This window comes from Triturus cristatus, chromosome 11, assembly GCF_964204655.1.
Source record: "Triturus cristatus chromosome 11, aTriCri1.1, whole genome shotgun sequence".
Taxonomy (NCBI): Eukaryota; Metazoa; Chordata; class Amphibia; order Caudata; family Salamandridae; genus Triturus; species Triturus cristatus.
The window spans coordinates 653162584-653186197 of record NC_140594.1 but is presented as its reverse complement, the minus strand read 5'-3'; the positions used below and the strand labels follow the sequence as shown (position 1 = coordinate 653186197).

The window sequence follows — 23614 nt, the reverse complement described above, 5'->3', positions numbered from 1 at the left end:
ACGGGGAATAATTCAGGCATGTGAATCTATGAAAGACACCCCTAATACTGGATAAATAGGGTTAAAGACTTTGATGTTATCTGTTGCCAGGAGAAATGGGCAACTGAGAATTTTTATATAGATGGGGTTCAAATATTTTGTATCCCAGTTGTTCCTTCCTTCGCTGGTAGGCCAAAAGGGGGACTAGAGATCCTAGTCACACTTACAAATCCCAATATAAAAGTTGCATTGTTGTTGAATACTTCATGGTTTCAAATTTTGCACTTCACTTGTTTTCACTGAGTTTTTCGGATGTTTTAATATATAGATTATTATAATCTTTTTTCCACCCAAACTATTAATATTGTTGATGAATGATTTAAAAGATTTTCTTCAGTTTTGCCTGACTAATTTCCAAGGACATACGGCCCGATATAGTCAGGAGATTTTAAAATTAAAAAGTGCATATATAGTGGCAATCCTATTTGTGGTTTCCTGGATGGGCAGGGAGAAGATACTTCGCATTTCATGCATACGCCATTTGGGGAAGCATTAAATCGACTCATTAAAAACAATTTGTTCTTTTCTTCTGATTTCTCTCAAAATGGACGAACTTACTCTCCCAACATTTACAGGAATTGGGAAGGGCAGCACTATCAATTTTTTCTTATTTTCCCGTGAGATCGCACCATTCATTTCAAGTACTCAGGTTTTATACACATATATTCGCGATCACAATCCTTTGTCACTGTCCCTTGATTACTGTGTACATAGTGATAATAATCCTACGGAGACATTAATAAGCATGACAGATAGCCGAAACAAATGGAAAAAAAATGATCATGATACATTTCTTTAAAAGTGCTGTGCTATTGTAAAGTATTTCAGCATCATCGCTGCTTGTGATTTACATACTGACAGGTTCAAACGTCATACTTGTGCTACTCTACAAAGAGTTATTTTGTGATGACCTTGTGCAGCACTTGAAAGTGCTGGTAAGCAGTGAGTAGGAAAGTGCTCAGTGTGCTGCATTCCAAGGTGCTGTGAAACTTTCCTGTATTAGAGCTATGCAGCTCCTAGTAGGGACTGCAGACAAGGAAACAATGATGCATGAACGAGGCATGCAGCACCAAAGTGCATGCTGGCGTTGATAAGATCTCTGTGCAATTTGTGTGCTGGGGCACTGTGGGAGGGCAGGCCAGATAAACAGACGCGGAGGCTGAATGTATTTCTTAATGATGAAGGTTTACTGAATCTTTGGAAAAAGAAATTTAATATCGGTCTGTTAAGGTCTCCTTTTCTTCCCTCTCTTCTAGAATCATCTTCTCTCCACTAGCACCTCCCAGAGGCTCGAAGAAGGAGACATAAAGGAGTGTTATGTATATACAGTCTTCCTCTTTCTAGGGTTTTTTATCTATCCGTCACCACACCACCTGTGAAAACTGTGGTAGGGTCTTTGAGGGATTAAAATTTTAATAGAAAAAAAAAATAAACAAGTAAAACCTGGATCAGAATAGGAGTGGCTCAGGTAGTCAGACCTCCCCTTTTCCTTTATTCTTGAGAAGCCCACTGGATGATCACAATCACTTGTGAGTAAGATTTATAATTTCTTTCTTTTTCTTTCTTGTATCTCTCAGGTTTTTCTCACCTGACGGAGATTAAGTTAATCCTCAAAATAAAATATGAATAATCTCCACTTTCGGTGTATCCTCGCACCGGTTCTGCCTTTTCTCAAAAGTGGTATCTTCCATGAAATCAATGTGCTATTTTTTGCAAAGATTTGATATGGCAAGGGGGGGGTAGGAGGGGGCTTCTTTAAAACGGATCTGTGCTCCCATCCTCCACTGTGCCCTCCCTCCGCTCCACCCCTAGATACTTCCCACCCATCCCAAAATGACTTACCCGCTCTGCCGCAACTATCCTGAGTTTCAACCCACTTCAGCTTCCTCGGGCCGGCTCCACCATTCCTCGCTCCACTTTTCTGGAGCGTCCATGGTCTCAGCATCTTTGCTATGTCAGGATCGGTCTGTCCAGCAGGCGGGATCTGGGCTTCATCCTCCAACTGTTCCAGGCGAGTGGTGGGTGTGTCTTCTCTTCTCGTCTGGTCCTTCCTTTATTTCTCCTCCTTTTCTCTTCTGGTGTCCGGTCTATCTTCTTCCTGTTTTCTGTCTGGTTGAATCTATGTCCTCCTGCTTCAACACATGGCACGTGGGCGTTACAATCAGAAGAATAATGAGTGTGCCATTTATTTTCCTACAAGTGGAATCTGGGTTCTGGTCATCCGAAGGCGGACTCAACCTCAGAATTGAAAGGGGTCGAGCTCCTCTTTCTCACCGGCATAGCTATGAATAGGGCAGCAGATGCAGTGGCACAGGGGCCCAGAGGCCTGAATGGCCCATTGAAACCTGATTTTTGTCCTATTTTGATACTCTAAGAACAAAGATGGTTTATGGGCATGCAACAGATTGCATCTGAAGAATAAAGAGTTGGATTTTCCCCCACTTTAATGTATCTACATTTTTTTAAAACAACGGATGATTGAATGTTTTAGTTTAAGCTTCGGCTTCATTTATGCTATACTTATAGACCTCATGCTTTTCCACATGTCATCCTCGTCAAAGAAAGCAATAGTAATTTTGAGTGCATCTTCAAATTTCTCATTATCAAACAAAGTTTTGCAACGACTGGCCACGGCCACGAAAGCGGCAGATCAGTCGGTGGTAACGGTGGCCCAAGTCGCCCAATCCAAATCGGCATATCAAGAGGCATGCGTGGATCTTCGACGCCACAACTTTCGGTCTTATGCAACCCGAATGCACAGGGACCGCGATAAAACGGGCACGCTCTTGGCATGGCTCGCCAAGCAAGATGCCGAGGTCCGGCCCATCACTGCGATTATAAACTCCCGGTGCACCTTGGTACAATCCCAGGATGAGATCCTCCAGGCCTTTTATCACCATTATTCGGCGGTCTACACTGCCCCCTCCTCTCTTGATCCAGAGGCCATCGACCACTTCCTCGACCCTCTATCCCTCCCCCAGATTTCGGCTACAGACCGGAAAGGGTTGGATGCCACGATACAAGCCACTGAGATTACAAGCGCGATACGAGCTCTGGCCCGTGGTAAGGCCCCAGGCCTGGACGGGTTTCCACTTGAATACTATGCCACCTTTGCCCCTTTGCTGACTCCCCGCTTATCAGCAGTGCTGGACTCGGCACTCAAGCTCGGTAAACTGCCCCGTTCCATGAGAGCGTCGGTGATCGTGACATTCCCGAAACCCGACCGGGATCCCCAACTCCTAGCCTCCTATCGCCCCATCACACTACTTACGGCGAATTGCAAAATTTTGGGGAAAATTTTAGCAGACAGGTACTCGCAACTCATACGGCCACTGGTCCACCCTGATCAATGTGGTTTTGTCCCGGGAAGGAACACCTCTCACAATATCCGGCGCCTTTTTCATATCCAGGACCAACTGGGCGATCGCTACCCGCGGGCGGCGTGCCTAATTCTGGACCTTGAGAAGGCGTTTGACACCCTAACATGGCAGTTCCTCTTCGCCGTCCTCAGACGGGCGGGACTGGGTCCCACGCTCTTAGCCTACACTCGTCTCCTCTACACCGATCTCACATCTCGGGTCCGTCTCGGTCGCTACATCTCCCCGGAATTCGCTATACACAGAGGCACACGACAAGGGTGCCCCCTCTCACCCTTATTATTCGCGCTCGCGGTGGAGCCCTTGGCTATCCGGCTGCACCGGGACGGGCAAGCTTGGGGTATTCCACTAGCGGACGTTACACACTGTGTATCCCTATACGCGGACGACCTCCTCATATACCTGCGAGATGTGACGGCAGATCTCACCATACGCGAGACCGCTCTGACGGAGTTCACGGAGGCCTCGGGCCTGCAAGTGAACTGGGACAAGTCAATGGTATACCCCCTCCACCCGGAGGCCCCCTCTCAGGATGTCTGGATCGGGAACCGGAAACTACAGTGGGCAGCAGAGGGCCCCCTATACCTCGGGATTCGTCTCTATCACTCCCCAGTCGACCTATACGAGGGTAACCACTGCAGGGCGCTCGCGGGGATACGGTCCTCAATTGGATTCTGGCGGAACCTTCCGCTGGCCCCAATAGGCCGGGTGGCTTTGGCAAAGATGATTCTGGTCCCGCGGCTTTTATATTATTTCACTAACCTCCCAGTAATCCCACCTCGCTCCTTCTTCAGGGAATTGGATACACTCCTCAGTTCTTTAATATGGGGTAAGGGGCGGCATAGGATCGCGCTAGCAAAACTGAAGTTGCCCACGACACAAGGGGGGCTTGGTGCGCCGTCGTTTGAAGCCTACTTTCTAGCATCGCAGCTCCAGTGGCTTTCATATTGGACGGCAGACAGATATACACTTGAAACACATACAATCACGGGTCGTATACCCACGCCGGAGCTACGTCGTCTACTTCTGCCAGGATTCCGTTCTGCGCGTACCTACCCCCTACAAGTAGATATAGCCCGGGAAGTGCATTCAGCGTATACACCGCATGGCGACAGATCGCCCCCCCATACACACCATTACTGCCACTAGTCGGCTGGCCCAGACATAGGGGGTTCTTTAGTCCTACCATGCTTCGGGAATGGACGTCTAGAGACATTACCGAAGCGGAGGCACTGTTTGAAGGGGGACAGCTCCAGCCATACCGACAGCTTATGGGCGACTATGACCTACCCCCTGGACAGTTCCTGCTTCACCGACAACTCCTTGGCTGCTACCGACCATACTCCGATCTCGCACTAGGGGAACCTCCCACTCACCCTGTTCTACACTCAATCTTGCGAATGGGACTGGGTCGTCATCTCACCACATGGCTATACAAATCAATCAGGGAAATGGCACCCCCACTGCTGGGATCTCTCCGGGCCCTCTGGGAGGAGGAAGCGGGCGATCGTTTCATGATAACGAGTGGGACAGAGCGATAGAGTTCCCTTAAAAAGTTTCCAGGAACGCTGGGTTCAAGAACATACAATTTCACATCCTACATAGGGCATACCCAACGCCTGCGCGCCTTCAACACTTTTTCCCCGACACGACCTTCCTTTGCCCTCGCTGTCAGGCAGGAGACGCAGCCTTCTCCCACATGTTCTGGACCTGCCCGGGCATTCAGACCTACTGGTCATTTATCCATGCGACGCTCAGGGATCTCACCGGGCTGTCCCATCTGACTACTTGGGAGGGCTGTGCACTCGGCATTCTGGGACGGAGGAAACGACACAAAATACCAATGCGCTTTGTTTTCCTAGCCCACCTACTGGCCAAACGCTGTATAGCCATGCACTGGTGGGCCCCATCAGGTCCCCCAATCGCGGCATGGGTGGGGGCGGTACTCAAATGGGCGGCGGCCGAGGAAGACGCAATCAGGGAGGAAGAAGCCAAAGGTATACGTAAGGTTCCAATTTCCCTAGAATGGGCGCTCCTGCTGCACCAATTTAGGCAGTCCCAGACTCCAGAGACCCCAGTCATTGACTTACATACCCCCAGCACCACACAACCTCACACCGCACAGGCTCCCGGGATAGGAGACCCCCCCCTCCACAATCCTCCGCGGTCCCCTTGGATTCATCGGGTCTAGCTCCCCCCAGCGGGAACGCTCAACAGCAATCCATATCAGTCAGCATACACACTCCCTCCTAGGTGAATAGTAGCTGCATGATGGAGTAGGCAATAACGAACTCATAGTGTACGCCTCACCCCAACACTAAGAACCCAATGGCACTCCCCAGTTCAGTTCTCCCCCTAGTTCTTCTTTAACTGGCACAGACCTGCTACACCGCAGACCATACTCACACCAGCCACGATGTAAATGTAATCTCGAAATCAATGATGGTCTACCCCGCTACGTATATGTTGCAGCCATTTATGTGAAACGTGATAAATGTACGTTTATATAACTATAAAAAAAAATCAAAAAAAAATACATCAAACAAAGTTTTGCAACAGGGCTTCAAAAACTACAGAAGAAATAAAATGGACAAGAACAACAAGGGACACACCTTTATTCTGATGTCAATATTCTACAGTAAAATATCAGTGCAGTAACCCTTTTTAGTAGTCCAGCTACAGAGTTGTACAATGGTTCAACCCACCTTGGTACACCCATACTGTATCTCATGCGTTATATAGCATGAATATTATATTGCATCCATTTAAATGGACCTAACCACCATATTTCAAGGTTAGCAAGGCCAACTTGGAGAGACAAATTACATAGGTAACATGGAGAATTAGAGGATATGGAAGTAAACATATCAATAGTATACTTACCATAATGGTGTAATGTTAAGTGATGTACTGGATGTATAACAATATAATCAATCATATTACAGTGTCTTACATGAACATTTAGTCTTTAATCTGGAGGATTCTGTCACAGACCTACATACGGTTTCTGTTTGAGAAGGATCATCAACATAGTGGGTAGAGATATTTTTATATGCATGTGCTTTGTTATAAGTGTGTTACATTGGTTAATGTTTGCTGTATATTCCTAGAAATCTTTATCCATTAGGATAGGTCCCATCAGCAGGATAGGTATGTGCATTGCCAAGCTTGAGATATGTGTATTCGGTAACTAGGACAATGGTGTCTTCTGAGTGCATAGTATTATTTTAAGCCATTCTAGCTGTGGGGTGGTGAGTGGGTGTTTGTTTAGTATATTCAGTTTTGTCTTGTAGTACATTGTTTTGTGCTATAGTGAGGTTCAACTATATGGTGCCTCCAAGTTATGTTGGCTGTATTGGTGTTGTCCTGGCTAATATGTTCTTTTGGAGACTGTAATTGTTTTTATGATGGTTGGTACTACTGTCAGCACGGTGATCACCAACATATAAGAGACCACTTTGCAATGTGACAATTTAACCTATACATCTGAACTAAATGTGCTCCTTTAAACCATCTGAAAGCATGATGCAAATCAATACAGTGAAAGTCCTGTGTGCAAAATGTCTGTAAGCACTCAAATACCAAGATGTATGTGTAGTTTGCATGAAATGATAGATCACATCTTGCGGACTGGAAAATGAGTAATAGCTGCATTTGAAAGAAGAAGACGTACCCTCTGTAGAGATATGGTGTTTGAATTATGGGGCATAAAACCAACGGAAAGCTTCATTAGCCACTAAACAATTCCTGGCTATGTGGCACCCTCCACTGTTATGAACAACCACTTTTTAGGGACGAGGGTGACATCCTCAGATTTTTGTAGCTCCCAAAGGTGTTTTCTGCATCTGCAGAGAAAATGAATAAATAAAGAGGTATTTTGCATTCACTCCCCTGAGCTCTACTAACAGGAATGAAGGACTATTTAATATCTGCCACACCAGTCAGAGAATCTCTTACTCTTGAAGAGTATAGATAAGGACCCTACCTTGAGCCCTCAGAAATTGAATCAGTACACACTTGAACCTTGTCATTTATAATAATTAGTACATCTTATGTACTAATCCTCCTTTAATCAAGTAAATAAGAATTATTATAATAAATAATACCTCAGGAATCCTGCATATTTTTAGGGTGAATAACATATAGACCCCAACAACGGTTCATCACACAGCCCTAACAGTCTAAAAACTCTCTGTTTCCCTAGATGCATCAGACTATAGTTTTATTTGTTTCAGAGTCATAAAACTCCCAAATAACTGCAGAGCACAAGGTTCTCAATCGAGTGTCCCGAGAGAAAGCAGGTCTCCCGGTAACAGATGTCTCTTGCTGCACCTCCCTCATTAGGAAGACATTATAAACTTTCCATGTTCAAGAATTTCAGTGGAACAGCTGGGCTTTCACTTGCGTGGAGGTCCACGTGTGTGCCACACCAAACTGAGAACAATGTTTTGATTTGAAGCATGTCCTTGTTATTTGTTGCACTCCCTTACCACAGAACGGAAGTTTGTTACAAGGTAGCTTGTGGGGACGTTTTACTATACAACCGCAGCTACTGTTAGCATTCAGCAAGAACAATGAAAAGTTCCTCTTTAGCTGAAGCAATGAAGACCAGGAGCCTTGTGTGAAATGTACACACTCAGAACGTTCAGCTACTTTCCATTAAAAGGAGCAAGAAACGTCACGTCTCTTGAGGCCTGATTTTCAGGCCTAATACACTGATGTTTAGGGAGTACCCTTAAAATATAACTCACTGCACACGCACACACCATGATGATGCATGCACTAATACTAATGCTGTTAAACAAATACAAACTGTGTATTGCTGCTAGTGTATATTGGAATGGATTACAGAGAACTGTCATGCCATCCTAGATTATGGACCATGCATCCCAGAGTACACAGTGCAACCCGAGTGCAGAGAGAAAGGACTCGGGCATAGGCGTACCCGCCGACGCTGACTTCAGGGACCACAATTCTTTGCGGCAACACGCTGGTAGGTAGAGCAGTGTGCGACCAATTGGACTTTTGTTAATATTCAGGCTCCTTGAGCCGGTGGAGCTGACGAGCTCATGGTTTCGCACCTGCGCGCTACAAGAGGTACTTTACCTGAGAACACTTATTTTAGCAGCCTACACAGCAACCCTACACACTCACCTACTCCCTGCTGACAAGAGGCAACTACCTCGAAACACGTGTCCAGGGATGGCGAACGCTACACTTACTTGCACTCAAGACTCGGGCATAGGCGTACCCGCCGACGCTGACTTCAGGGACCACAATTCTTTGGGGCAACACGCTGGTAGGTAGAGCAGTGTGCGACCAATTGGACTTTTGGAGAGAGAAAGGTGTTGTGGTTAACAGTTTCAAAGGGCGGAAAGAAGATTAATAGGATAAATGCAGCCAAGTGGAACTGATCTCTGCTTTTTAGTTGTTCTTTTGGACGTTTCAACAGAGGCATCTATGGATTAAAGTAATCTAAAACTGGGTTAATGAGACGGAAAATCTTAATAGTAGCATCTTTTCTTACCACTTCCAGTCCCAGAACTGTGCCACGTAGAGAGCCGTACCTCAGTAGACGCACGCCACCTGCATTGGTTGCCACATTACCCCCAATGTGGCAGCTGCCTTTTGCTCCAAGGTCAAGTGGCATGATGAAATCTCTCTCCTCCAGGTACTGGTTTAGGTTTTCTAGGATGCAGCCTGCCTGGCAAACCAGAATGCCTGAAAAAATAAAGCCATACAATAACAAATCTAAAAGGTAGACATACTCCTTCTTTAGGCACTGTGACTTTGATATACCAGGGATACACAATTCACCAACATGACACACCATTAATCCTGCTACTACATGCCAAGAGCCCTGCTCCTGAATGCCAGGAATCTCGTATAGTTTATGCTATGAAATTCAGGCAAACAATGCCTCGTTACACAACATGACTTTATGGATGGACCGTTCTCCGCCTCCTATTCTTGGCTTCATCTGTTAAAAGAATGGTCACCACTAATTTCCGGTAACTGACTGTTCTAACCAGATATTAATCACCTGTAATTAATCATCAGCTAGGTACAATAAAAATGAAACCATGCAGAAGACGGAGTACAGCATAGTATGCTGTATAAATATTTTAAGGCTCAGGAGGTAAGATTCATTACGTAAATAAACCAAAGAAAGAAATTCAGTTAATTCTCCGATTAAAATATTTTCCTCAATTTCTTAAAACCTACACTACGAATGCCAACCAGCCCAGAACATTTCAATCTGTAGCAATAATCAAATATAAAAATACAAAGTATTAAAAACAAATCCCTCTAATACTGAAAGCCTGAACATTAAGTTGTCAAACCAAATGCATTTTAATGTGGTCTTGGGTTATTTATTTATTTATTTTATTTTTTCTGGTTTTAATATATATATATTTTTTAAAATCTTTTTATTGTTTACAAGAACATAACAAGGTCACATAAGAAAAGTTCGTTTCGCCAAGATTGCAGAGTTGCCGCAGCACCGGCTACATAAAGCGACAGTGTAAGACAGGACGTATGTACAGTAGTTCTGAAGGTAGGCTAGATTCAGTCCGTGATCTCCAGGCCGGATAGGCGGGCCTGCGGAGGCTCACATATGTCACCTCTGTAGGCGTTCCAAAGCGACCACACCTCCCCCCACTTTCTGGGGCACCCCCGTGCCGTGTATACGGTCTTCTGCAACATGCACCAATCCATGTCTTTTCGCCAGTCCACCAATTTCGGCAGCGTCGATGCACCCCAAAGATGGGCTATGTTTATTTTCGCCACCATTTGCCCAAGTGTGACCCAAAGTCTCCCCCGTGTAGATAAGTCCGTGGGTTCCCATATGTTCAGTATACATCTCTTAGCCTCTGTGGGAAGGTCAACCTCCCACACTTCCCGCATGCAGGACACAACTCGCCTCCAGTACCTCTGCACCCCCGGGCATTCCCACAAGATATGGAAAAAGGAGCCAGTCGCCCCGCACCACCGTCGGCAGAGCCCCTCCCCCCCCCCCCCCCCCCCCATCGCCTGAATTCTGGTGCAGGAAACGTATACTCTGTGCAATATTTTAAGCTGCACGAGCCGGAGTCTAGCCGATATCGCCACCTCCCTTGGGGACGCCAGAGCGGTAACCCACTACTCGTCGTCAATCTCAAGTCCATCAGCCACCCACTTCTCTTTTAGGGAGTCGAGTGGATCAGGGGGGTTATTTATCAGTTTTTTGTACGTGAGCGAGATGGCATGCTCCGGCATGTGTCCGTCAAGCAGCCGATCCTCGAGCGGGGAGGCCTGCAGGGGTCGAGCCCCGGGTGGAATGTTAGTTTGGAGGGAGTGTCTAATCTGCAGGTATCTGAAATACTCCGTAGGCGCCAAGTCGTACGTTTCCTGTAAGTAAGCAAAAGATCTGATCCCCTCGGACCCCCACAGGTCCTTCACCTGGGAGATCCCGATAAGGTCCCAGCTACGGAACCCCTTTGTGTGACCCAGGCTTCCCAGTCTCTCCGACGCCCACAGGGGGGTGGCCATGGTCAAAGTGTTGGACCAGCCCAACTTGCGATGTGCAGCGTGCCATATTTGCACCGAGTGCTTCGTCGGTCCGGTGAGTTGAAACTTGCCGGGTTTAGAGTGGTCTTGGGTTATTAATAAATACAAAAGTCAGATTCCACAGTGACTTGTCCTACACACAAGCAATGCAGATTTAAGGTACCTGTTTCTCATTTTACTTTGGAATCTCGATTAGGTTATCATCACAAGACTAAATTTGCAAAGGAGCATCATCCACCCTAACTTTAAAACAGATGATGACCAGGCCCGGAACCGATAGCGTAAATACCTCCTCAGTAATAAAACTTTATAGAACTCCCACCCATATACCGTGAGGTGAATTAAGGTGTCAGAACCATCATACCACTGACAGGGTTCTTAAAGCCAAGGGGCCGTTCTCTATAGATCGATTTTCTCTGCAAAAGAGACCGATGTCTACCACGAAACTGCTCAAACCAATGCATAGCCTTTTGAAAATGCTCAAAATAACAGACAGCCCGCAAAGCAAAAGGAGTGGACTACCCAATAATGGTCCCTTTCTTACACAATACTGCTCATACTAACAGACTGCAGTACAAGAAATAAATTTGCTATCCTCACAAGCTCTCGGTATAGTACCCTGTCTTCCAAAACTGCAGGGAAGCAGTGTCTCCAATCTAACAATCTCTCCCTCCATTAGCAGTGCTCCTCTGGGCGGAGTTATCCAGACATAAAAACAAATATTTCTCACCAGAGATGCTGTCCAAGCTGATGATCTGGTTCATTAGCGCTGTGGAGAGAATAATCTCATCGAAGACTGGCACACTCCCTCCAACCAGTCCAGTGTTACCTCCCTGAGGGTTTATTGCCAGGTTTCTCCGATTACAGTACCTGAAAGATATCAGTTGCAATAATGTTAATTTATGTGTACATATCGAACATGCCACCTCATGTAACCCGCTGAGCTTCCTACTACATTCTGTGAACTCGCATGTTCCTTGCAAAATTACTGTATCAGGAAAAGGTTTTCAATTGAGCAGCATTGAAAAAGCCCTGCCATGAGTACATTTGTGAGTGAAAAGGGTGTTTTTAAGGCGATTAGGCTGATATTGCGGGTTAGATTAAATCCCAGGACTTTATCAAAGCAGCCAGTCTTGTTACAGTGTTCTGGGTCACTTGGAAATGGCAGATTAGATATTACTGGTCAATCGTTGGGTGGGTGGGGTATATTGAGTGTGTAAGCAAAGGTACTGCAGAGATATGTTCCTTGTAGGGTGTTATGTAATTTCCTTAGCATGCAGACTCTTTTGTGAAGTATGCACATTATTGCACACATCACAAGAGGGACCTTTGTCAGCCGCTGATTTAAAAACATGAGCAGCATGAAAAATGGATGCTTTTCCTGCTGGTGGGAGCCACGGCAAGGTTGCGTGAGAGGCCCGAGTAGAGGAGAAGACCCCCATTGAGGAGGACAAGCAGGTTAGTGAACCTTGTCAACAGAGGGTTCAGAGCGAGCAATTCCTATACCTGCCGCCTTCTCCATTTGTGTATGTGGGATGGTTCATTGTCGCGATCACACTGTGTGATGTCTCCATGCACAGTGTTTCCCTCCCTTGTGTGCATGTAATCCGGTCTGCATGGATCAGGCGGCCTGTGCACTACACATCCCAGAAGCCTTTTGGATAAATCAGGGGGAAAAAGATCCGACGCCTTAGAGGAATCCACCCCAATAAAGCACCTACTCTTCCGGAAGGAGGTGCTTGACAATATTGCCTGTCTCCTGTTACATCGAAGAAAGCGGATGGTATTCCCCGCTGGAGTTCCTGATATTCTTGCGGCAGTTCAGTCTGTTTCCCGAGATTTATTTTCACCTGGATGAGCACAGCATTGGTCTCGGACTTGCCAGCACTTCCCAAGCCTTCCTCCTGATTCCCGGCACAGGGAGCCGTCCAGGTATCGTAGCAGGTGGCAGGGAAAAGCGCCGGAGCGCTCCTCCCTTAAACCGCGACTTTGGCTGTTACCTTTTTCTTCTGCGCTGGGTCTCCATTCGGCGCCTGCTCCAGAAAGCACTCCCGCTGTGAATATTAACAACGGGCGGGTGCGTCTGCCTTGCACTCATGCTGTGAAAGCAAACAGCGGCTGGGTGTGCTATTCAGCAGTTTCCACCATTGGCCGAACAGTCTTCCTGCACTATCGCTGTGATAATAACGGCTGCACTGCGCCCATTCCAGGAACCGTACCATACTTGTGCATCTGCATTACTAAACACAGCCAACAGTCGTCGTATTTGGTGGTCGTTGTTGGCCACAGTTTTTATTACTTATTACATACGTCACACTTCTACAACTCCCCTGGACACCCACTCGGGGGCCGGGGCCATAAATCATTGTCACACATTATTACAAATTGGATGTCACACGTTGTCAGCTGGACATCATAAATCATGGGTCATAAATCATTGTGTGTCATAAATCATTGTGCCACAATTGGTCTTTATTTTGTTGCCATAAATCACTCTGCCTGATCACCATAAATCAGCAGCCATAAATCATGGGTCATAAATCATCAGCATGTCATAAATCATTCTGTCACAAACTATCATAATTTCGTTGTCATAAATCCTTCTGCATGAGCATCATAAATCATCAGCCATAAATCATCGGCTGGCCATAAATCACAGGCTTGTCTTTTGCTCATTTGCAACTCCTAGAGTCGTAAATCACCCTGACAGCTCGTAGATTGTTCTTTGTTGTTTACCATGCCCCTTTGCGTGTGGGGGGTAGCCTTTCCCCGGAGTTAGGCCCCAATTCGCTACCTTGTTAATCTCTTTTGTGCCCCACCTTCTGGCGGGGGCTGGGCTGCGAGCGCCGTCTCCGTTTGCTACCCCGATTTTGTCAGGCGTGCTTACCTTGCCGTGCGGCATCCCAGAGTGAGTGGCCCTCCTTCTACACACCGCCCTGTCGGTGTGCTCCCATACCAAAACAATACACTTGTTGTTTCCGCCGTTGGATTTGCACTCTGTGGGCTCTCGTTGCGTGGGGGCAGCTTTCACCCGGAGTTAGGCCCCAACTCGCTACTTTGTTAAGACTGTGTTGTGCCCTGCCGTCTGACGGGGGCTCGGCTGCGAGCGCCGTCTCCATTACCTACCCCCTTTGTCGGCCAACTCACCCTGCCGTGCGGCATCCCAAAGTGAGCGGCCCTACTTCCGCACACCGTCCGTCGGTGTGTCTCCATATCCAACCCTTGTACCCTTAGTTCCTTTTGTTTTCGTCAGCACCACGACGCTGCTGCTCCCTAGGTGTGGGTGGGTGGGATTTGAAAATCGTTGGCGCTGCTCCCCCAGCTCCCATGATGTGCAAGTGGGCTGCCCCAGGGGGAGCGTCGTCGTATATCCCCCCTTCCTCTTCTCTTATTGTTCTTGGAAGGGGGGCGGGGGCCTCAGGGCGTTTCGCCCTGCGGCGCTTCTCGCTGGCGCGAACCAGTTCCGTTCCTTGTTGGGCTCTGGCGGCCATTATGGCGCCGGCCCTCGAGCCCCCTACGGTGGCGGCCTTTGCTATAACGGCCGCACTGCGCCCATTCCAGGAACCGTACCATACCTGTGCATCTGCATTACTAAACACAGCCAACAGTCGTCGTATTTGGTGGTCGTTGTTGGCCGCAGTTTTTATTACTTATTACATACGTCACACTTGTACAACTCCCCTGGACACCCACTCGGGGGCCGGGGTCATAAATCATTGTCACACATTATTACAAATTGGATGTCACACGTTGTCAGCTGGACATCTTAAATCATGGGTCATAAATCATTGTGTGTCATAAATCATTGTGCCACAATTGGTCCTTATTTTGTTGCCATAAATCACTCTGTCTGATCACCATAAATCAGCAGCCATAAATCATGGGTCATAAATCATCAGCATGTCATAAATCATTCTGTCACAAACTATCATAATTTCGTTGTCATAAATCCTTCTGCATGAGCATCATAAATCATCAGCCATAAATCATGGTTCATAAATCACCGATATGTCATTAACCATTCTGTCACAATCTGTCATCATTTCGCTGTCATAAATCATTCTGCATGAGCATCATAAATCATCAGCCATAAATCATCGACTGGCCATAAATCACTGGCTTGTCTTTTGCTCATTTGCAACTCCTAGGGTCGTGAGAACCCGAGTTAGTGCTACCGGGAGCGCAGGGCACATGCCCGTGTATATGTAACGATGATGGAATTGTTCCTGCCCTCTGAATGGGCACACTTCATGGGCCCTTGACCTGATTTTTTTTGATTTTTTTTAAATCCCTCAGAGCTGCCATCTTGTGCAAGCGTCTTGCACCCAAGAGAAACTTGGTGATGATTAACAGATGTTTAATGTTACCCGCATCCATGGTACTGTTATTTTCGGACTACCAGTTAGATTACTGTCCCAATATGGCAGGTGAGATAACCTCTGTCTTCTTACTCGTCAGTCATGCTCAGGAGCGTGTATTATTAGTCTTTTTTTGGGGGGGGAGGGGAGGGCAACCATGTTTAAATATTAGTCTCGTTTTTCTTTTTTTTTCTTTTTTTAAACGTGATCAGATGTTGCCAGACTGAGTTTAACTATCACTTTCTTGAAACCTTTTTTTTTTTTTTTAAACAGCTTTGTCATCCCAGAATCTGCTGCACCTTACAGGTAGGCAGTATAGTTGAAGCGTACTTATTCTGGACCAGCACAAACTCTGAATTTACCATGTCATTCAATGTGTCATTCAATGGATTGAGGTGCTCTTTGAATCAGGACTAATTTGACACCAATTGACCCCTTTTGCGACATTAAAAGAATGACAGACTGGCGACACTACATATGCTCTGATCTTATCCTTTGAAATCTGCACGCAGTTATTTCACAGTTAATCACTTAGTGCAGACTGCAACTTAATTATGGGAAGTCTCTGACAAAAGACGGTAACCCCGCTGACCTGCTGACACTGCCCTGCCCTCGTGATCTGCATGTTATATGGTCTTTGCAGCAGGCATGCTAACCCAAGGCGCTGCATGCCGTGACTCAAAAACATCCTTCCCCGAGTCAGAAAACAATCTAGACGAGGCTCCGATTTCCCCAGGAGCACGTAAATCACCGGAGTCTTCTAGCCACAGAGTTTTTCTAGACGATTCAATTCTTCCTGAAAATTGCTCGAGGACGTGAATGGCTGCAGGGCTTTTTATCACAACATAAGCTAAAACAAACAGGTGCCCCTAAGCTAAGTCAGCACTTGGTGTCCCCTGAACTGAGCAGCATGCATGCAGCCAGGGCCTGTTCGATCTCCATTGAGAAGAAAGGTTTTTCTTTTTCTTTTATGTAGTGTCCTGTAGCACGAACTTGGCCCGAAGGTACCGGAGAGCTTCGCCCTGGCCACATGTGTGTTACATGATGAGGGCATTCTTTGTTAGGCACGGGTAGCTAAAGTGATTTGCCCAGCATCAGAGGATGATCATCGACAATGCCGCTACCCTAAAGGCTTAAAGAAAGACTGCTGCTGCCCGAAGATCTACTCAGAAGCACACAGTCCCTGCAATTTTTTTCTTTTTTTTGCCGATTTATATAGTGTGAACTCGCCCCGACGGTATCAGAGCGATTTACCAGTTGCATTACAGAAAGCCACATTCTTTTTTTTGTTTTGTTTGGGATGTGATTTGGCAAGAATCACCGAATGTTTCAGCATCTCGCCAGACTCGAACCTGGTTCACCAGCTTCCAAGTTGGCCGCTCTAGCCGTCAACACACACGTCGGCAAAGTTTCGGGCAGCCTGGTCACCAATGCTAGCACACTCACCCACACGATGCAATCCTGCTAGAGGACACAGTTTCCAGTGCACTCGCACCTGGGCTGTGGACACTGCCTCTTCACAGTAGCCCACTACGCGCGTTCTTACCGGGGCACCAACTCTCGGGGATGGACACTCCAGCTTCCACTCGCAGGCAGCGCGGCTCTCAAGACACAGAGGTGGCCGCGCGCTGCCCGCCCATCTTTTTTCCTTTTTCTTGCATCTTTTATATAGCGCGAACTCGACCCGAAGGTATTGGAGCGCCGCACCTACATTACACATTCAGGCTCGGGGAGATTAAGTGACTTGCCCAGAATCGCAGGGTGTGGATACGACCTCGAGGCTCGAACCCTGGTTTCATGCACCAAAGTCGGCAGCGCAGCCGACGGACCACATCTCCTTGAACCAGGGTCTCGCGCCCCACACTTCAGCGCGCTGCCTTCACTTCGAACAAGGAATGCATCTACAGGTTCCGAGTTCAACGCCAAGGTACTGCGACTAAACTTTAGCTGGCCTTTTTTTTTTTTTAAATAGACCGGGCCTCACTGTCTTTCTTTTAAGACCGGATGTGAATCCGGCTTTGGGACTCGAACCTGGGTCCCCCGTTTCAAAGTCTACAGTTGTGCCCTTAAGGCCATACCAATGCCTGGTTCCCGCGCACCAACGCCGTGGGGAAAGCCTGGTTCCCGCGCACCTAAAGGCAGCTAAGACCCCCCAGGCCACCTTATCCCTTCATATCCGCCAGGTCTGCAGCAGACGAAGCACAGTCCCACTGGCCCCACCACGCTCGCCATGCACTGCCCAGTGACCCTACCAAAGGTGGCCCTAATTTAAAAAAAAAATGTTATATCCCCGTTAGGCCCGAGGGTATTACACGGTTTCCCCAGCTACAGGTTTTCATAACGGAGGGGTGGACGTTGCCTCACTCTGCGCTTGAAAACCAACCTGGGCTACCCATGTGTGGTGTGATGTGGTAGCCAAGTTGACGTATTCGCTTGACAAATCTCGGCTGCACCCACCGGCCGTCTATGATCCTGGGCACATCTCGTATATTCAATATCCCCAGTTTGCAAACATGTGGCAGTTATTGGGGGGCTTATGAAGTTTATAGTGGGTGCCACCCTGGGACATTAATTCCCTGTGCTCGTTCCTTAGCTACAAACAACTACAGGCAAAAACACCCATTTCCGATACGCCAATGTACTCATCCTCGCGTTCGGCACAGCACAGCGCCCGACTACCTCAAGCGCCTAGCTCGAGATTATACTGCTCCCCCATGACCTCTTGCACATGGCACCTGCCCATGCTCGCCTTGCCTGCAATCTTGCTAACTCACCGGCTATCTGTGGTTGGCCATGCGGGATTGCAGCACTGCAGACTCGGTTGGCCTTCTTAGGTCTACCGTCCAAGCACGAGGTCTTCGACCCGCTCTTCTCCGTCCATGGGGGTGTGCCCCGCAGTTCATCGGCTTCTGGCTGGGGGTGCGGCGCCCTCCATCTCCTGGTCACATCTCATGGTAGCTGGTTCCCTGATCTCTCCACTCGGCGCTGATCCCTGGCACGCGACGGTGGCTCTACCGGCAATTTGAAAATCGTTGGCGCTTCTCCCCCAGCTCCCATGTTGTGCAAGTGGGCTGCCCCAGGGGGAGCGTCGTCGTATATTCCCCCTTCCTCTTCTCTTTTTGTTCTTGGAAGGGGGGCGGGGGCCTCAGGGCGTTTCGTCCTGCGGCACTTCTCGCTGGCGCGAACCAGTTCCGTTCCTTGTTGGGTTCTGGCGGCCATTATGGCGCCGGCCCTCGAGCCCCCTTCGGGGGCGGCCTTTGCTAGAACAGCTGAAGATGCACAGCTTCCTGAGCTCTACGGGGGAAGAAACACTTAAGAGCTGCACGCTCTGCAAGTCCCCTATTGCAGTTGAGGGCACTGCATTTGTTGATGTATAATTACTCAAGAGTCCACTTATAGTGGATGTCTATTCTGCTGAACTGAGAACTCGTAACAATATTTTCTTTTGGTTTGGTTTCCTGTACTTGGAGCACACGTGATCCTGGTGCTTAACTAAGACTGACTGAAGTCTTGGTCTCTTCAGGATTAGTGTCTCTTCACGATTGAGTAAATCACTGCAGGGCCTTGAGTGAGTGCATGAACAGTTATACATTACGTTAAGTAAGTGTGTGTGGTTTTTTATGTATCTCCCCTCACGTCTCTTTTTCTTCTATTTGCATACAGTTGTCTTCTGAGGTGTGTTTCGTTGAAGACATCTATACCAGACTTAGGGAGACAAGGAGCCATCCCTGCAGCAGTGTTTATTGTTGTATCCACTTCCCTTTTCCCCGGGGTGCTCCCTTACATAGCGGTGTTGAGTCACGCTGTGGGGGGTTGCGCCCAGGGGAGTAGGGGGACTTCTCAACCCGCCGTCGTCCCTGCTGGCCGATATCTGAGGTTAGTGGCATTTTCTTTCTTGAGCTGCTGACACATCCTGATATTCATTGGGGGTTCACAGGTAGCAGCAATGGGGCTGTAAAGTCATGTTCCCTGGAGTCCTGGAGCTCCACGGGCCAATATTTTTATTAAATGCAATGCACCTGGGGCACTGGGACTACCCAGGGACAATGAGGCCTAGTCACAAGCTGTACTTTGGTGTACATTCAGCAGTACTACAGTAGCACTACTCATGCACTACAAAATGCTATTCACAAGCCAATGGGCAGAAACCTCTGCCTCTCCTATTTTTCCATGCAGAAGTCTGTGCTCCGGTTGCAGAGATCTTCACACATCTAAATATACATTTTAATAGTAAATGGGAGAGGAACCTAAGGAGTGGCTTTAAACGGGGGATACGTGCTACCAAATGGGAGGGGATTAGGGCGGGACTTTAGAAGGGGTACGGATAGGTTTAGGAAGTGATATGCAGATGTAAACACCCACCTACAAAAGACTAAGACAATTGCTATTCACAAACTGTACTTCTAAAGTTACTGCACCAAGAAAGGGCACACAAAAGTAGCAAATGTACTCCAACCAAGGCTTGGAGTAAGTCAAGCACCACACATGGCCACTCACAAGTACTGCAACACACTCCCAAGAAACCAACTTAGGCACCAAACACAGGAAATATACAGGAAATTAATGTGAATCATTTTTAACTTTTTATTATTTTAATCCCTTGTTTGATTTTTTTAAACAAGTGCTACAACAGTTGCTACACACCTGTTAATTCAAAGGGTGATTGCTCGGTGTGGCGTCTGGCTGCAGATTAAAATGGCCACCTTACTGTAATACTCCTGGCCAGCAGAGTCGGGGAAGGAATACGCTGGTGCGGATCAGTAGTCAAGATGGCTTAAGAGAGGCGACACCCAGTGGCAAGTGGACATCCCTCTTCACCCCAGATTCCCACAGAATGGTAACAGGCAGGGCCCACAACACCGAATAAATCACTGCCAGTAAACCACCATGCCGGAGGTTCCCAGCCTGGCACGGAGGAGAAGTGTGCAGCGACAAGGTGCAAAAACGTCTGCTGTGGTAGAGAGGGGTGACTCCCTAATGCACACCGGCCTTAGAGAGAGAGAGCGGATCGATGCAGCGGAGTTGAGAGGAGGGAGGAGAAGCGCCGCACACAGGCCCAGTAAGTCCTACTACTGCTAAGGGAGCTGACTGCAGCAGGGCTGTCACAAATGAGCTGGCTATGAGGCGCGGGTCTGCACAATAGGTCCTCCTTTCGTTCTAATTCACAAGGGGACTGCACTGCGTTATGTCATAGACTAGGAACTTTCAAGATCTTGGGCCAGCACCCGACTACACCATTAAGAACATGCCCCTAGCTGCCAAAGGAGACACATGGCCATCTGGATCCCAGGCAACATACCCCTTCTTCTGTATCAAAGCCACACATGGACCCAGACATGCGTTCTTTTACTTCAGGCACCCCTGTGGTCTAGGGGATACTGACTGCTACACCACAGAGGCTGTTTTCAATCATAACAACGAAGCGCTTGCACAAAACCACACGTCACAGGGACTGAGATAAAGGGGGTCCTAAAGGCCAAACCTTCAAGCACATACCTTTACCCAGGTCATCTGATCAATGCCGGATGCTGGCCCATTGACATGCAGGTCCCATTTTGCACCCAGGTGCAAAAAGGGATAGTGCACACCTGAATACACTTAACACACGCACTCCAGGCTGGATTGTGGGCCAGATACTGATCCTGACCATTCATAAAAAGGGTGACCAAGGGGCACCAGTTTATTTAAAACAGCTGCTGAGACGTAACTGGATTAGGGCATTGAGTCCGAAACCATAAGTAACACGGTTGCATTACAGTCCTGGACTAACCAGATTCGACCCATATTGGGATAGCTCTCCAGCCTCCTCTCCTCACGACCTGGCTGCTGGAAAACCTTTCTGACAACTCCTCTTTAAAGAGTTGTCTGCACACATTAAAACAGCCCCTGCAGCAACTGCCACTGGACCACAAGAAATCACAATGGACATGATCCTAAAATAAATCCATATGGGATGGCAAAGATTTGAGGCTATTGAAGTGGAAATTTACGACCATTCCACTGACATGAAATCTATCCAAACTGACGTAGGAACCTTTCTGGAAAATTTCGATAAATGAACATCCATACTTAAAATCGAACAAGACCACTTGGTATCATGGAATTTGGAAATATGGCACCTCTAGCAGAAAGTTACGGACCTGGAAGACAAAAGTCGTAGACATAACATAAGATTGTACAGTTTATCTGAAAAAGTAGAAAGGGATGAAACCAAGAAATTCTTGATCAACTTATTGCCACATCTCCTAGGTATTATTTTTTTCATGCCCCTGGAAATTCAACGAGCACACAGGATACACCCCTACAGAGTTTACAACAGTGAGAGGGACAGACCAATCATCGCCTGTTTTTATGGCATGAGCATGTCCAGCAAATAATCGTGGCGGTGCACAAACATTTCCCAATGACTATGCAGGGAATAAGATCCAAGTCTCAGCTGACTTTTCCAGGGAAACAAATGCAAAAAGTAAATCCTTCCTCTCCCTATGACCAGAACTTCGCATAGGGGATATCAAATTTGGCCTTCTGGAGCCAGCATGGATGTTGATCACGTTAGATCCGAAATCTAATGATTTACTGACATGAAAGAACTTAAGCCATTCCAGGACGGATTGCATGACGCCAGAACGGACACTACGGACCGCCTCTCATGACAGATAGAATCATACCCAGGGAGAATCAGAAATCACTACAATCAGCACGACAGTAGGATTTTCTATTTCAAAAGCAGCTAGAGAGAGATAAGGCAATCAGGGTTAAAGAAAAATTTCAGAAGGAAAAGGGTTGCAACAAATCTTGCTACCCACTGAAAGCTGAACAGACAATGGAAGGGGACAAACTAATATTTTTTACCTACTCTGGATCATCTCAGCAGCTGAGTGTTTGCGCAACAGACACAGAAGCAGATGCTGGAGGCCACTCTTTAGCAGGCCCATAACCTCTCAAGGACACAGTAAGGACACTCTCAACTGAACCACAGGTTCCTACCCACACCACACGGTATCTCATTATACCCAATTACACCCATCTGTACCTCATTGTAATCCTCACTACGGAACACACGGAGATGATCTGCGTTACTGGGCCACATTGTCATGCTATAGCAAGGATATGGCAAGTACACCTTTTCCAAGTCTTCTTTATTACTAATTATATAATCATAGATGTTTTGGCCTCAGCACGCCACATGGACATGCAGGTGGTAACACCGAGTCCCCTTCCTACGGACTCCGCAGGCACATGGGAAAGCAGAAGTCTAAAACCACTGACTAAAGCTACACACACACATTAACATCCTACCTTAGTATCACTGTAGGATACTAGTCAACCCCTAACCAGGACCTCGCTATCCACTGCAGATTATCCCCCATGTGAGCTATTCACCCATTAGGGCTCCGCCCCATGCAGATACAGCATCATTCCTTGTAGTTGTGACGGGACAGGAAAGCAAGAGGAGAGGGCACTGAGCCCACTGATCCACACTGGGCATCTCTCCCACGTTGCCTAATACTGTAATCTTACTTCTTAGCATATTCCAATGTTCATTCTACTCTATCTCCCTCACCTCAACCACCCCTCTGAACTGACATGTCCATACTTCCCCTCCACACCATTCCTTTTCCCTCCACCCAGTACAACTAGATGCAGAAACCTATACCGCACTTGCATCAAACAGTCAAATCCTCGCTCCCACCTCATACCACATAGCTAGCTAACACACATTCCAAAATACACACACCTACACCATTATCTTGTATATTTCCCATCCGCCCCATTGGAGTTATGATATCCAAAACCCTAAACATGATCTCCGGAAACGTTAATAGGCTGACCCATTACATAAAACACAAGAAGTCCCTTACTTGCCTCCAAACAAGTGGACATCGCGTTACTCCTGGAGACCCACTTCACACAGCTCGAATCAGTGAAACTCAAGAGGGACTGGGTGGGAAAGGTTATATACAGCTGCTCCACACCCCAATCAGAATTTGAGGGGAGTCCTACTCACAGGAAGAGAGGAGTAGCTATATTGGTGTAAAAATCAGTACCATGCACAATGATCCAGACATATGCAGAAACAGATGGAAGCAATGTCTTTGCCGAGATCCGCTTAGGTAACAGGATACTCAATGTGGGCTCCTTTTATGCGCCAACTGGGGCTAAAGTGACCTTCCTCCTTAGGCTCAAATGTATTATCACAGAAACAGGCGCCACACTTATTGTCATAGAGGGTGACTGGAGCTTGACTCTGCATGCTGTCCTGGTGCGCACTTGGCCAATAGACTTGAA

The 23614-nt window shown here is 47.3% G+C and overlaps 1 protein-coding gene across 1 annotated transcript in view; it reads right to left on the bottom strand.

The window, feature by feature from the left end:
• The window catches only part of D2HGDH (D-2-hydroxyglutarate dehydrogenase), a 595031-nt gene that overhangs the window by 312041 nt on the left and 259376 nt on the right, over nt 1-23614 (bottom strand). The window contains exons 4-5 of the mRNA XM_085634178.1: nt 11698-11837; nt 8944-9137 (exon numbers count right to left, since the gene is read on the bottom strand). Coding sequence (XP_085490304.1) covers nt 8944-9137; nt 11698-11837 — 334 coding nt within the window. The remainder of the gene's footprint in view (nt 1-8943; nt 9138-11697; nt 11838-23614) is intronic.